The following is a 12,603-nucleotide window of genomic DNA, read 5'->3' as shown; positions in this document are numbered from 1 at the left end:
AATTGATCTCTTGCTATAAATATATTAATGTGATATATTGGCAGATAGTTTGTTATTTAATATTTCATGACTCATAATGAATGACTGATCCATCCTTACACACACACACCTGACACCACAAGTGCTGTACATGTGTCCGTCTCCTCTTAACACCCAGAGGAGGTTGTTGCTTTGACTCCACAGAGGACTACTAATTTAAACAAGGCTATCAGCAAATCCCTTGATCAGCTTATGCCAGCCTTATACCGACAACGACTTTTCAAACGATTTCACTGTCGCAGACTAATTTCCAGTGTCAGAATAAAATCATGATGAGAGTTTTTGCTAGAGTTGTGGCGCGCTCCCATCATCTCGATCATTTGGTGTAATGTGGTCATAAAACTCAAAGCTGTCTTAAGTCAGTCTTTGTCTCGTCTTGACGTTCTGATAAAATCAAACATGTTTAATATTATTGTAAGTCTTTAGTCTGGGCTCATACAAATAGTGAAGTTCAATGACATGAACATTAGGGATGTGCAGAGAACCCAGTCTTTGTATTAGTATCTGTATTTGTTGAGGCAGCAAAATTATTTATATTTGTATTTGTATTTGAATAAAAGTGGAAATAGGTGTAAAATACAGTTGTTTTTTACACTGTTTACACTTTTAATTTTAGGATATTGAAGTGTTAAAGTGTTCATGAATGAACTATCTTCTGAAGGAGGTCCCAACACCAGGTCTCAAACTTGAGTCTCCCAGATCATAGACAACTGCACTGACTACTGAGCTAAAACCAAGTGCATTGCAAATACACAGACAGACCTGTACTTATTTATACACCCGTAACACAGAGACAGCACAGTGTGTAACAGAAAAAAAAGAATTTCAAAGGCAATTATTGCTTTGAACTTTTCATTTATTACCTATTTTTTTACATCCTGAGACTGAGATAGCAATGTAACCGACCTGTGCGCTGGTATTTGACACACAGGTTTTTTTTTTCTTCCCGAAAACAAATCATTTTTAAAATATTTATACAAAATAAATGTTTGTAAAAAACCCACTATTTGTGCTTTGCTGAATAACATATTTGGATTCGGGCACACCCTTAATGAACACTGTCAACAACGAGGTAGGTTCTCTCCAGCACCAAACAGGAAGCGGCAAACCAGGTAGCGACTCTAATGGCCGAAAAAACTCCTCAAAGACGATGAATTAACAGCGTCATGAGTCAGTGTTTAATTCAGCGTGTATCTGATCCACCAACCAACAGCTTGTCTCTCATTCTCACAGTCTTCTCCCACTTAAATAGTGCAGCTAACCAATTGAGGCTGGTAGCAAGTTGAGGCGAAAAAAAAACCAAAATGTAAAGTTTGTACGGAAATACAGTTTATCTTTATGGATTATACTGATGCAGAATTGACAAGACTGTCGACATATGAAGCCTTTTATCTTGTGTTTCTAGAGTTATGTGTTTTTGTGGATTTCTTTAAGGGAGTTTGGTGTAATATTTTCTCCAGAGAGCGCAGGGAGCTTCAGTTTAATTCAAACTGCTAATATGTATATTTTTAATGTTTTGTCACCACTAGAGAAACACTAAGTAACTGCTAAAATATGATAAGGTTGTCTGACTTTAACTGCTGTTAGTTATTGGTTTTATAAATGGTTTACAGCCTAATGTGTGCATGTTTTTAAACTACCTCCTAACATGATGTGCTTGATGGTGTTATTAATAATTAAAGCTCAGCATTCTTGTTGCTTTCCTTTTTATAAGTCACATTATCTTTTATTCACCCAGAAAAAACATAGTATTTCTCTGTATAATATGACTTTCTCTTTCTGTCAGCTGCTGTGTGTCTGCAGTTTATCTACTGGTTTTTCACACATGATTTCAGGCCAGTTAGAGGAGTTAAACCTGTGACTTTCTGCCATTGTATTATTATCCAGGTTGCTGCTGTTTCTACTGTATTTCATGCAGATTGCAGGCTTTAAAAACAGAAATAATCCAACATCCAGCAGCTGAAAGTGCTGTGTCCAGATACTTAATGATTGAAGGTGGTGTGGTGTTGGAGATGGTGTGCAGCTGTGTAAACCGTGTAGTTTTAAAGTTGTAAAAATAAAAGTACTGGACGAAACCTTTTGAAATATGATTGTCTTAGCTGAGCTGTTGTTTCTCTTCACAGTTGTTGTTCAGTAACTGAATTAATTTATTAATTTACATTTTCTTTTGGCTGGTTTTTCAGAACAAACCACTGAACACACAAGGAGTTGTGGCCAAACGCTGCTTCTGTTTCTGCTCCACTGTTCAACAGTTTTTCCTTTTGTCAATTGCCACCAGGAGGAGGATGGGAAATAATATCAAGATGTAACTAGTTGTAGTCTTGCAAGTAGTGACCCTGCAAGATCCCTAGTCTTTGCAAAATCTTAGTCTGTGACTAAAAACTCAGTAACCTATGACGCATTGTCTTTAGATGTGGGAGTGTGTCAAACTGTAGCTCTTGTCAAAGTCTTCTAGTGTATGGTGGGCATCAGATGATGCAGTCTTCTACTTTTCAGTGTCTCTTATTTATTTCACAGATTTGCACAGAGTGCACCCACAACTGTGTCTCTGTGTGGGCTGGTTCTCACACGCTCTGTTTTGCTTTTAATATGTCAAGTTAAAAAAATATAAAGAGGCCGCCCACATGAGACATTCCAAACATCAACTTTGAACCCTGTAAATATCCTGTAAGATACATACGGCTTATGAGTTTCATCTCATGAAAGCGGCCACTTTCATACTTTTAAACCTACTGTTGGTGTGATCAATGTATATACTATAATACTTAAATTTAACATATATGAAAGGCAGACCTTAAGCATGTATTAAAACAACTTGTGCTCATTTTAAATTTAAATTTGTTAACACATTCATCCATCAGAATGATGGAAAATGAGCCTCTGTATTATCCTCAAGGCCATTAGAGCCGTGAAGTATTTTAATAGAGATTCATTTTGAACTAAATCCTGGGAATATATGACTACAACATATCTATCACTTTATTTTATTCTTCAGTTTATTTTCCACATTTGCATTCATTCCAACACCAGACAGTTGGTAGATTGTCTATCCTGTTTGTCAGATACTAATTTGATTTCCACACATAGCGCATAACCACAGTAAAGGCAGCTGGGGCTGGAGGTGTGCGTCTGGTACAAGATGTATTTAATCACATAATATAACTGGCTGCCAATAGCATCAGCTGTGTGGCTGAGAGTGAAATATCCTGTTTACAAACCTTTAAATTGATGCTTGCGTCTCTGATTTGTTGACAAAATGGAAAATCAGTCTGATTATCAGGCCACAAGTGAAGACAGTGATGTAGAAAAGTAGATTTTACAAGGACAGGAGGAAAAAAGACAAATATTTGATTAGTATTTCTTGTTGTGATCCGTCCTGTTGGTCTGTACTTTTGTTTTAAAAACCTTGCAGTTTCTAAGGCACTGGTTTTATTTGCATAACACATAACCACAACCACAACGGTTTGATTCCAGCTTCAAACCTTTGACGGATGTCAGACTCCTCTCTCCACCCATGTTTTCTGTCTCCAACTGCACTTTCAAATGGCAAATTAAAGCAAAAATGCCAAGAAAATTGTTATAACTGTAGCTTTCCCAGCCTCGACAAAATAAGGGTTTAGTGGGCATTCTCTGGTCAGACAACTGCCAAGAGATTCAGATGTTTTAAGGTCCTAAAATAATTAGAAATGCTCTGAAGTTCTCAAATAGTAAATACACCGAATCCCTGCAGTAATAGTACAATCAGTGTGGGCCCATGTATTTCAAGAACACAGAAATACAGTTTGAATAGAGAACTGATAGTCGATTTGTCCAGAAAATTTCCTATACCGTGATTTAAATCAGTGTTTTGATATAAAATTGTATGTACAGTGATATAAGTTGGACAGGTTTGAGAGTACGTTGGTGGCTGGAAAATAACTTACCTGTTAAGATATTTGTTTTCACCATGATTTACAAGAACATCTTGTGTTTAATCCTTGGTAACTCCCACACACTGCCATTTACTGGTAAGTGAAACTGCAGGCAGTGAATGAGGACATAGACGTAAGCGTCTGATGGTTGATGTCAAGGTCTTACTGTTGACTTGAGACAATCAGCGCTCTAGGAAGCCCTAGAAAAAGTGCTTAAAGTTGACTTTAAATAGAAACACATTGCAGAGCGGCATCTTCTGCATTTAGCAGGACAGCCAGGTAATAGGATTGACTGGCTTTAGCTGGGGTCACAAAGAATAACAAGGACACATGGCATGACTCTTGATGCCGGATTTCAACCAATCAACTCAGCACCGGACGAAATTACAAGCTACTAATAGTATAGAACATGTTGCTGATGTTAAAAGCTGCTTAGTAAACTGTTAGTCGGACAAAACAAGACATTTGAAGACATCATGTCAGGCTTTGATAACTTGTGATGTGTATTTTTTTTTTTTTTTTTTACATTTTACAGACTAAACAATTAATTGATTTACCAAAAACATGTATATTAAAATGCATAATAAAATTGCAGCCCATCAGTAGATTACACTAAAGTGTTACGGTGAGATGAATGCACCCTCAGTCTCTGTAGTGATGTGACTACAGTGAAATATTGTTGTAATATATTTTTTGTTCTGGTGTTGTGTGTCTGATAAAGCGCTGGTTGAAACATCTCAGGCTACACTGGTGTCATGTGCCATTAAAGCATCACATACTTCCTGTGTTCTTGGGCACACGGTAATGATTTTCTGTCTCTCCTTCTCCCCGCAGGGGAAGAAAGCCCCTGGGCGCTCTGGGAGTCGATCAAGCAACATCTCCAAGGTAACCGCTGAATATCAGAGAGCTTAAAGGGCCAACATCAAGGTCATAGTCCATAGTGTATGTTAGCATTGTTTATCCAAGCAGACTCTAATGTGCAAGAATGTGCTAATGCTGTGTGTGTTACTAACAAATCAATGTGAGTTTACTTTGAGCACACTGTTGTATGACGTGTGAAACACTAAATTATGCTTAAAGCTCCAGTAATCATTATTTTTTAATATTAACAATAAATCAAATGTGGAGGGGTCACTCGCAGTGACAAACCCACTGAGCCTCTTTTAGTTCATTGTTTTGGTTTAACAGCCTGTAAATTTACAGTGTGTACAGTATGTCTCACCGTCTCAGTGCTGTTTTTAGCAGAGAAGCTCAGATTAACCAAAGATTAAGATAAATATAAGTTAGAAGGTAGAAACTAGCTGATGAAAAAAGTCAAACATATAGCAGCTAATGACTCAGATACTCAGGAGCTGATGGAGACCAAATCAGACATCAAAGGAGAGTGAATATTGGTCCCAATTAAAACTCAAAATAAATGTTCTTCCATGGCTGCTAGATGTGTAAGTAGGCAAACATGTTAGCAGCAACTTCAAAACGCCTTGTCAGGGCTGTGTGCTCATTAGCTTGTTTTGGAGTTCTTCTGCCCCGGTGGCCAAAAAAATTTATTAATGTACCTTTAATATGATATAAATTAATCATTACTTTGATTATATGTACATTTGAAAGTGCGCAAAGATGTTCTCATGTCTGATAAATCAGTGATTACTGACTGCTACAGCAATGTGGGAGCTAAATTGAGTCTGTTTGTTGTTGCAGGCCAGCAACTCTACAACCGGACTAACTACAACTTCAAGGACATCAATCACCCCATCTTCCCAGGACATATGCAGGTAAACATTGTTCACAATTATAGTTACCTGGATAGAATGTGCAAGACTGAAGGAAAACTATTATTCCCTTTCTGTTCCTTGAATAACTGCAAACACAACCATGTCTGTTAAAGTCTCTCTGTGATATTAACATGCACGGTTTAAAGCTTCTTCTCTCCACTGAGTGGGGGACTGAATTAGTATGGTCTGCTGCACCTCAAGGGCATAACAAAATTAAAATGGATGCTGAAATGCAACGGTGCTCCCATAGCGCAATCAATGAGAGGAAGATGACTTGTTGCAGAAATAGGATCTTTCAACTTATTATGCCGACGCTGACAGGCTCAGCGATGCGGTTTCAAGGATGAAAGGACACTGTGTGGCAGTATGGACACATGTGATATGTGTTTACTGTATGTGAGTGTTTGGAACTCCATTTGTCACATAACCATGTACACATCATTACATATTCACTAATTAATTGTTAACTGCAGATATTATCCTGATATTAATTTGCTCTGGAGGATACTGGCCAGTAAGAGTTCATATATATTGTGATGTATCTTTCCACACAGATTTTTAGAAATTTCTGCCTCCACCTTTAATATAATGAATGTGAATGGAATTTGTTTTGTGGTTAATATTAATAAATATTTAAATTCATTATATTTAAATAGTTAGAGCTGCAACAACTAATCAATTAGGCGATCGACAGAAAATTAATGCAACTATTTTGATAATCAATGAATCGTTTAATTCATTTTCAAGCAAGTGTGCCAAATATTTGATGGATTCTTAAAATTACTATTTTTGTCGATCAACAGAAGACATTGGATGATACTGTGCTCTATGTGATTGTCATTTTAAACTATTAATCAATTAATAGAAAAAAATAATCGACAGGTTAATTGATAATGAAAATAAGCATTATTTGCAGCCCTATAAATAATTCATCAGCAGTGTGTATTTCCAGAAACAATCACAGTTTCACTGGAACTACTTTTTACTGATTAAATAGTCCCAATTAAAACCGGATTATCCAAAGTAACGGAGCTCCTGATTCTGGAAAGAGATACAGCTGTTGAATTTTTTATGCTGCGAACACCACAGATAAGATTCAAGTCACATCCATTGTAAAGGAGTGAAGGAGGCAGAAATCAGCTGTGATCATGGCTCGATAGGTAATTGATAAAATAATGAGGGTTTTTTTAAATTGGGTGAACTGACCCTTTAAGTGCCTGCGCTCCAATTTCAGCCCATTTGTTTTGTTAATGTCATCACATTTGTGTCTTTTCCATCTCATTTATCCTTGTTTCATGTCTCCATCTCTGTGTGTTTGTTTGCACGTGCGTGTGTGTGTGTGTGTTCAGCACTGGCCAACTGACCCGCTTAGAGGAGGATGCTTCTGAGTCACACAAAACTAGCAAGCGCACACACACAGCTGTAATGACAGTCACGAGCACAACTCTGGGTTCATCGGCTCAGGCCCAGAAGAAGCAGGTGAAGCGCCGTCACCGCCGCAAGAGGAACAGCTGCACCACCTTGGACTGCGTGGAAACCAACGCCAAACAGGAGCAGACGGACCGCAGCGACCGCAGCCTCAGCTCAGACCGCAGCGAGAGGGGAGAGAAGAGGCACCGCTCCTTCAAGAACCGGAGGGAGCTCCCACCCCGCCTCCGCTGCTCAGGTGCCCCCAACTCAGACTCCACCTCTGAGGACGAGGCGAAGCGCGAAGCCCGCAGCTGGAGCAAAGAGAAAGCCCGAAGAGCGCGCCGCCGCAGCGGAAGCAAGGGAAGGGAAGACAAAGGGGACATGGAGCTGCAGTCGGTGGGCTCGGATGAAGGGAAGGAGAGCCAGCCTCTGGTGGAAGACAGCGGAGGGCTTAAGAAGCGGCACGGCGGCAGGGGCTCAAAGAGAGACGGCCACGCGTCACAGAGGGAAGGATCACAGAGCAGAGAGAAGGAGAAGAGCTGCAGAGGCCACAAGTCACACAGCCCGGGGGGCAGCTCCTCACTGGCAGAGGACGGCGAGGAGCTCATCACCAAACGATACCAGGAAAAAGGGTCAGGGAGCGGGGACATGTCTGTGCCCACGCCGCGTTCACACTGCGGTGTGAACGGTGGAATGCCCCAGCACTGCTCTGATGACTCTGAGCTGGAGGTCTGCAGGTCAGTGAGTGTCTGAGAGCTGACGTGTGTTTATCACTTCATTATCTTTAAAACTTCATTATCCAAAAAAAAAGTCAGGGGTGCAAAACATTTACAGAGACAGAGAACATTTAACGACAGAGACAATTTATGAATCTCTGACTTCTCCTGATACGTGTGTGTGTGTGTAGGATCTGCCACTGTGAGGGGGATGAAGATTGCCCGCTGATTATGCCTTGTCGCTGCACGGGGAGCCTGAGTTTCGTCCATCAGGCCTGTCTCAACCAGTGGATCAAATCCTCAGATACTCGCTGCTGTGAACTCTGCAAATTCGACTTCATTATGGAGACAAAGCTCAAACCTTTACGGAAGGTATACACACACACACACACAAATTTTTCTTTTTGAGATGGCGAGCAGGGCTGATACCTCCAGACGAGACTGTCAGGATGTTATAATGAACACCATCTCTCTCTCTCTCTCTCTCTCTCTATCTCTCCTCCTTCCACCCTCCTGTCTTCCAGTGGGAGAGGCTACACATGACGAAGAGTGAGAGGAGAAAGATCTTCTGTTCAGTTTTGTTTCACCTGATAGCAATAGTCTGTATGTTGTGGTCAGTCTACATTCTGGTCAAGAGAACTACTGAAGAGATCAGACTCGGGAAGAACGGTCAGTACTTTCTCCGCTCCCCCCTCTCATAAACCAGACATGCAGAGAGAAACTTTTAAACCATTTGATCCACAAGACAGTATCATGATCCATAGCAACATAGTGGTACCATGGGGAGTTTTTTGTGTGAAACTATGTTTTTTTTCTCACCCTTTCACCTAAAGGCATCGTGAGCATCCTTATGTATGACATTAAAATGCATTTTCAACCTCAAAAAAACATTAGAAAACTGCATCGTTTACATCAGCTCGCAGTTTTCTTCTCCTATACCGCAACTATCTGTTAATACGTATCACTGCCCGCTGCACTCTGCAGAAATGTGCATCGCTATCCTCCTGTAGTCCATCACGTTACTCTACAGCACCTCCACTGGTCAAAAACTCCACAGGGTACCTTTAAGCTTTTCACCTGGTGATCTCTGCACCTGTTTCACTCTGGTTTTGTGGTTTTGAAGATAGATTTTCTGTGTAGTCACTCATGTGTTCATGTGTTGTCTAAATCTAGTGTAACTAGTGAAGAATTTGTGTGTATTGTAACAGTATAAATCGTCCAGTCCTCCACATGTGAGTCATCTGGCTCTAGAGTGAAAACACTGGTTTTAGACAGCTTCAATATGCTTGAATAAATGCACATCATCAAAGTCAAATTCATCTATAATCTTATTCAGTTTAACATGATGATGCATTCAAAGACTTATATCACATAATTCAGTTATTTTCTCATACTGTTAAAATAAGACAACAATGTGTATTAGCTTTGAAAATAAAGTGACTGCTGCATCTTTGACCTAAAAAAAACTATTTTATATATCTACACTGACTTGTAGATGTATTCCATATACTAATGTTGTGACTGGCAACCTTTAAGAAATATGTAATAGACTTTAGGGCTTTTAGCTGTATCAGTGGTATTGCATGTTTTAGTTAATTAAATACATGCTGTGTAAACTTTACATTATTACAGACCAACTTTTTAACTACATTTCCTGCCTTCAAGCAGTTGTTTATTAGAAAATTATCTTATCCATGTTTTTAGATCAAAGTTTTACAGGAATTGTGACAACCAAGATTTGAGTGAAAAGCATTTAACTCAAGAGCTTCAGTATGTGGCTGGAAAAAGGGTTTCAGCAAAGGTTTTCAACGCAGTCTCTGATAATCTCATTAACATGAGTTGAAACTGCATATTTAACAAAAAAAACTAAGCCAATATAAGAATAAGACTGATGAGATGAGTTTCAAATCTCTGCAAACTGATTTGCATACTGCACTGACAACTGAAACCGGCGTCTTTGGAAGGTGAGACTGAAGGTAGAAAAATAGTTTCAGTAATGTGACGTAGATGTGATTTTAGGTTAATGGGCTAGAACATGCAAAACCACTGGAATGTTCCTTTAATTTAATTTAATTACTTTTTGATTGACACTTTGCCAGGTCGCCTGATGATCAGTGATAAATAGAACCAGGGATCTTCTTGTTACAGTCTGACACACACGTTTGCTTAAATTTTAGTTTTTTACCATTTACATCATTAACAAAAGTAACAATTGACCCCTCAGTGTTTTCATTGTTGTTGTTGTGTTCAGTGATGGTGTGGTGTGTTGTGCTGTGATCATAGTCTGTATTATCGTTCTCATCATGTAGAATCCAAAGGTAGAGGCAGAAAACATAGATGTCATTTTATATATATATATTATATATATAAACATTAAAAGTAAAAGGGATAATACCTGACGTAAGTTCTGATTGATGTGTCAGGTGGTTTACATGAAATAAGTTACAATCATTGAACTTACACCTCGGCGGGTATTATTCCCCTCATACCATGGTCACTTGCCAACAAATTGCAATATGTCACCAAATTAAAAAATATAATTTGTTCAAATTCTATTAAAACTATTATACTACTATTATATAACTTTCTGTTGAAAATGTCATAAATGTTGCTCCTGGGCCACAGAATCTCTGCTGTTTGCGTTGCCAGGCAACATCTAGGAAGAACAGAAAAAGCTTCATACAGGTTTTAAAAAAAAGTTTTGAAATCTTGAAAGATGGAGATTTTTTTCTGAGAGCCTTGAAGTCTTGAAAATAAATAAGGAATAGCACTGCATCCTGCTACACGACAGTATTAAAACGTTACAGAGCGCTGCCCCTCCTCGTTCCTGACACAGACACGTTTGGTTAGCACAAGTCTCTCACTCTTACCTGCAACTTTCCTCATCTCTTTATTTTCTGTTCAGTTTCGGTCGCTTGTCCTCTCTCAGCTGTCCCTGAGACCTGCAGGCTGCAGCTTCACCGCAGCTGGCGCTCTTTTCTCACCCTCATCTATTAACGCTAACTGATGTAGATTTAAAGGTATACTATGCAGGATTTGTCGGTTGCTGTTTGTAAACACACCGTTCAAAGTTGGCCCCTCCTTCCCGGCTCAACGACGCCGGAGCGAGCTGTGCAGAGGTGGTCGAGCGAGGTAGGGAGTAAATGAAGAGGTGAGAGACGGAGATAGCGATGTAACCTGGTCGCTAAGCTACAAGACCTCACAGCTGCGCGTTGTTATTGGCTGAACGCTACACACCCACCGCCCAAAAGTTGACGCCCAGAAATGTCCCCAACACATCAAAATAATAAGAAAATACAGGCAGAGGGCAGAGTCTCTGTAGAGTCTATACATTGGGGTTTTTGTTTGTTTTTTAGGAAAATCCTGCATATTATACCTTTAATGCAAATATCAAACATGTTTGAAACTGAATGTGCGACTGAGGATATTCATTTAATTATCGGTAGTTGGTGGCTACACAACTCTGACTCCAAACTCTTAAGTTAAGCCTCACTGTTGAGCTATCTTTACCAACAGTTAAATACTGGCACATTAATTTAGAACAGCAAACACCTGACGTCGCAGGCATCCAGTTAAACTATCCAGTTACTGAAAGGGAACCCACACCTTCCTACCAATCAGAATCCTGAATTTTCAGTGGCCATGGTATAATCTAAATTCATAATGTATCATTAAAAAAAATAGCGTAGAACACTTTTCTACATAGAAATAAAGAGAAATTACACTCGCTCTTGATTGCAGACGAATTATGGAGATTTACTCTTCTGAAGTACTATGAGCCGAACGGTAAGCGCAGCTCTGCACACACCAACCATCATGATCCATCACACGGCCCGCAGGTTGACTGAGAGCCGCTCTGTTAACGTGTATGTGTGCATCTTCAGGTATACTGGAATGGCCCTTCTGGACCAAGCTGATTGTGGTGGCCATAGGCTTCACAGGCGGCCTCATCTTCATGTACATCCAGTGTAAGGTCTACCTGCAGCTGTGGCGCCGCCTCAAGGCCTTCAACCGCATCATCACTGTGCAGAACTGCCCCGAGAAAAACCTGCACAACTCTCAGGCCCAGCCCAACGGCAGGCATGAAACGCTGGAGGTTCCCGTCAGCCCGGCCCCGGCCCCGGCCCCGGCCCCGGCTCCGGAGCCACAGATGGACTCTGACATGTCAGTGGAGGATGCGGTGGCGCCCGTACAAAACCCTGTCTGACTGATTCTCCTCCCGCTCAGAGTCCTGAGTCACACCCTGCTCATGCAACAACACAAGCTGGCGTGAGCACAGTGTGAGTCAGACTCGTAGTGTTTTAGTGTTTTGTTCCTCTCAGCTCCTGTGATTACTGATCTTTTGAGACACAATGGACGGATTCACAGCGAAAGTGCCAATCCAGTCCGTCAGTGATCGAGGAAAGTTTTAAATGTTAAAGGGCTGCAGTGAAGCGAAGGTGCAGAGTGACGAAGAGCAGGCAAAGAGTGAGGAGATGAAACGGAAAATAAAGCCATCAGCAAAGAGAAGCTTGTAAAGACTGTCGTTAAGTGGTGATGTTGACAGTTTTATTCCTGTACGCACTTTCTCAAACTGCACTGACTTAAAGGTGTGAACACCCGTTGGACGCTATTAACTAAAGCTGTCAGTACGCTTCAAACAAACTAGTTTGTCTGACCAAGTCTGAAGGCAAACGTGTTCATACGTGTTCTGAAAGGCCAAACTCAGAGTCAACAGCTGCTGTCACAGAGAGCGATGAGCGATGAATTGTACTA

The 12,603-nt window shown here is 40.3% G+C and overlaps 1 protein-coding gene across 6 annotated transcripts in view; it reads left to right on the top strand.

Annotated features, from left to right (window-relative positions):
- The window catches only part of marchf1 (membrane-associated ring finger (C3HC4) 1), a 37,961-nt gene extending 25,604 nt beyond the window's left edge, over positions 1 to 12,357 (top strand). For 5 of the 6 annotated variants that reach the window (XM_067585005.1, XM_067585003.1, XM_067585004.1 and 2 more), the window contains 7 exons: positions 4,785 to 4,835; positions 5,649 to 5,722; positions 7,072 to 7,869; positions 8,040 to 8,220; positions 8,373 to 8,517; positions 11,590 to 11,634; positions 11,733 to 12,357. In XM_067585005.1, coding sequence (XP_067441106.1) covers positions 4,785 to 4,835; positions 5,649 to 5,722; positions 7,072 to 7,869; positions 8,040 to 8,220; positions 8,373 to 8,517; positions 11,590 to 11,634; positions 11,733 to 12,055 — 1,617 coding nt within the window. In that variant the 3' untranslated portion in view covers positions 12,056 to 12,357. The remainder of the gene's footprint in view (positions 1 to 4,784; positions 4,836 to 5,648; positions 5,723 to 7,071; positions 7,870 to 8,039; positions 8,221 to 8,372; positions 8,518 to 11,589; positions 11,635 to 11,732) is intronic. The other variant, XM_067585009.1, reaches the window with a different exon arrangement.
- The last annotated feature ends 246 nt before the right edge of the window (positions 12,358 to 12,603 follow it).

The sequence above is a fragment of the Thunnus thynnus genome, chromosome 3 (genome assembly GCF_963924715.1).
Source record: "Thunnus thynnus chromosome 3, fThuThy2.1, whole genome shotgun sequence".
Classification (NCBI taxonomy): domain Eukaryota; kingdom Metazoa; phylum Chordata; class Actinopteri; order Scombriformes; family Scombridae; genus Thunnus; species Thunnus thynnus.
The sequence above is the reverse complement of the archived record's forward strand: the minus strand, read 5'-3'. Positions and strand labels throughout refer to the sequence as shown.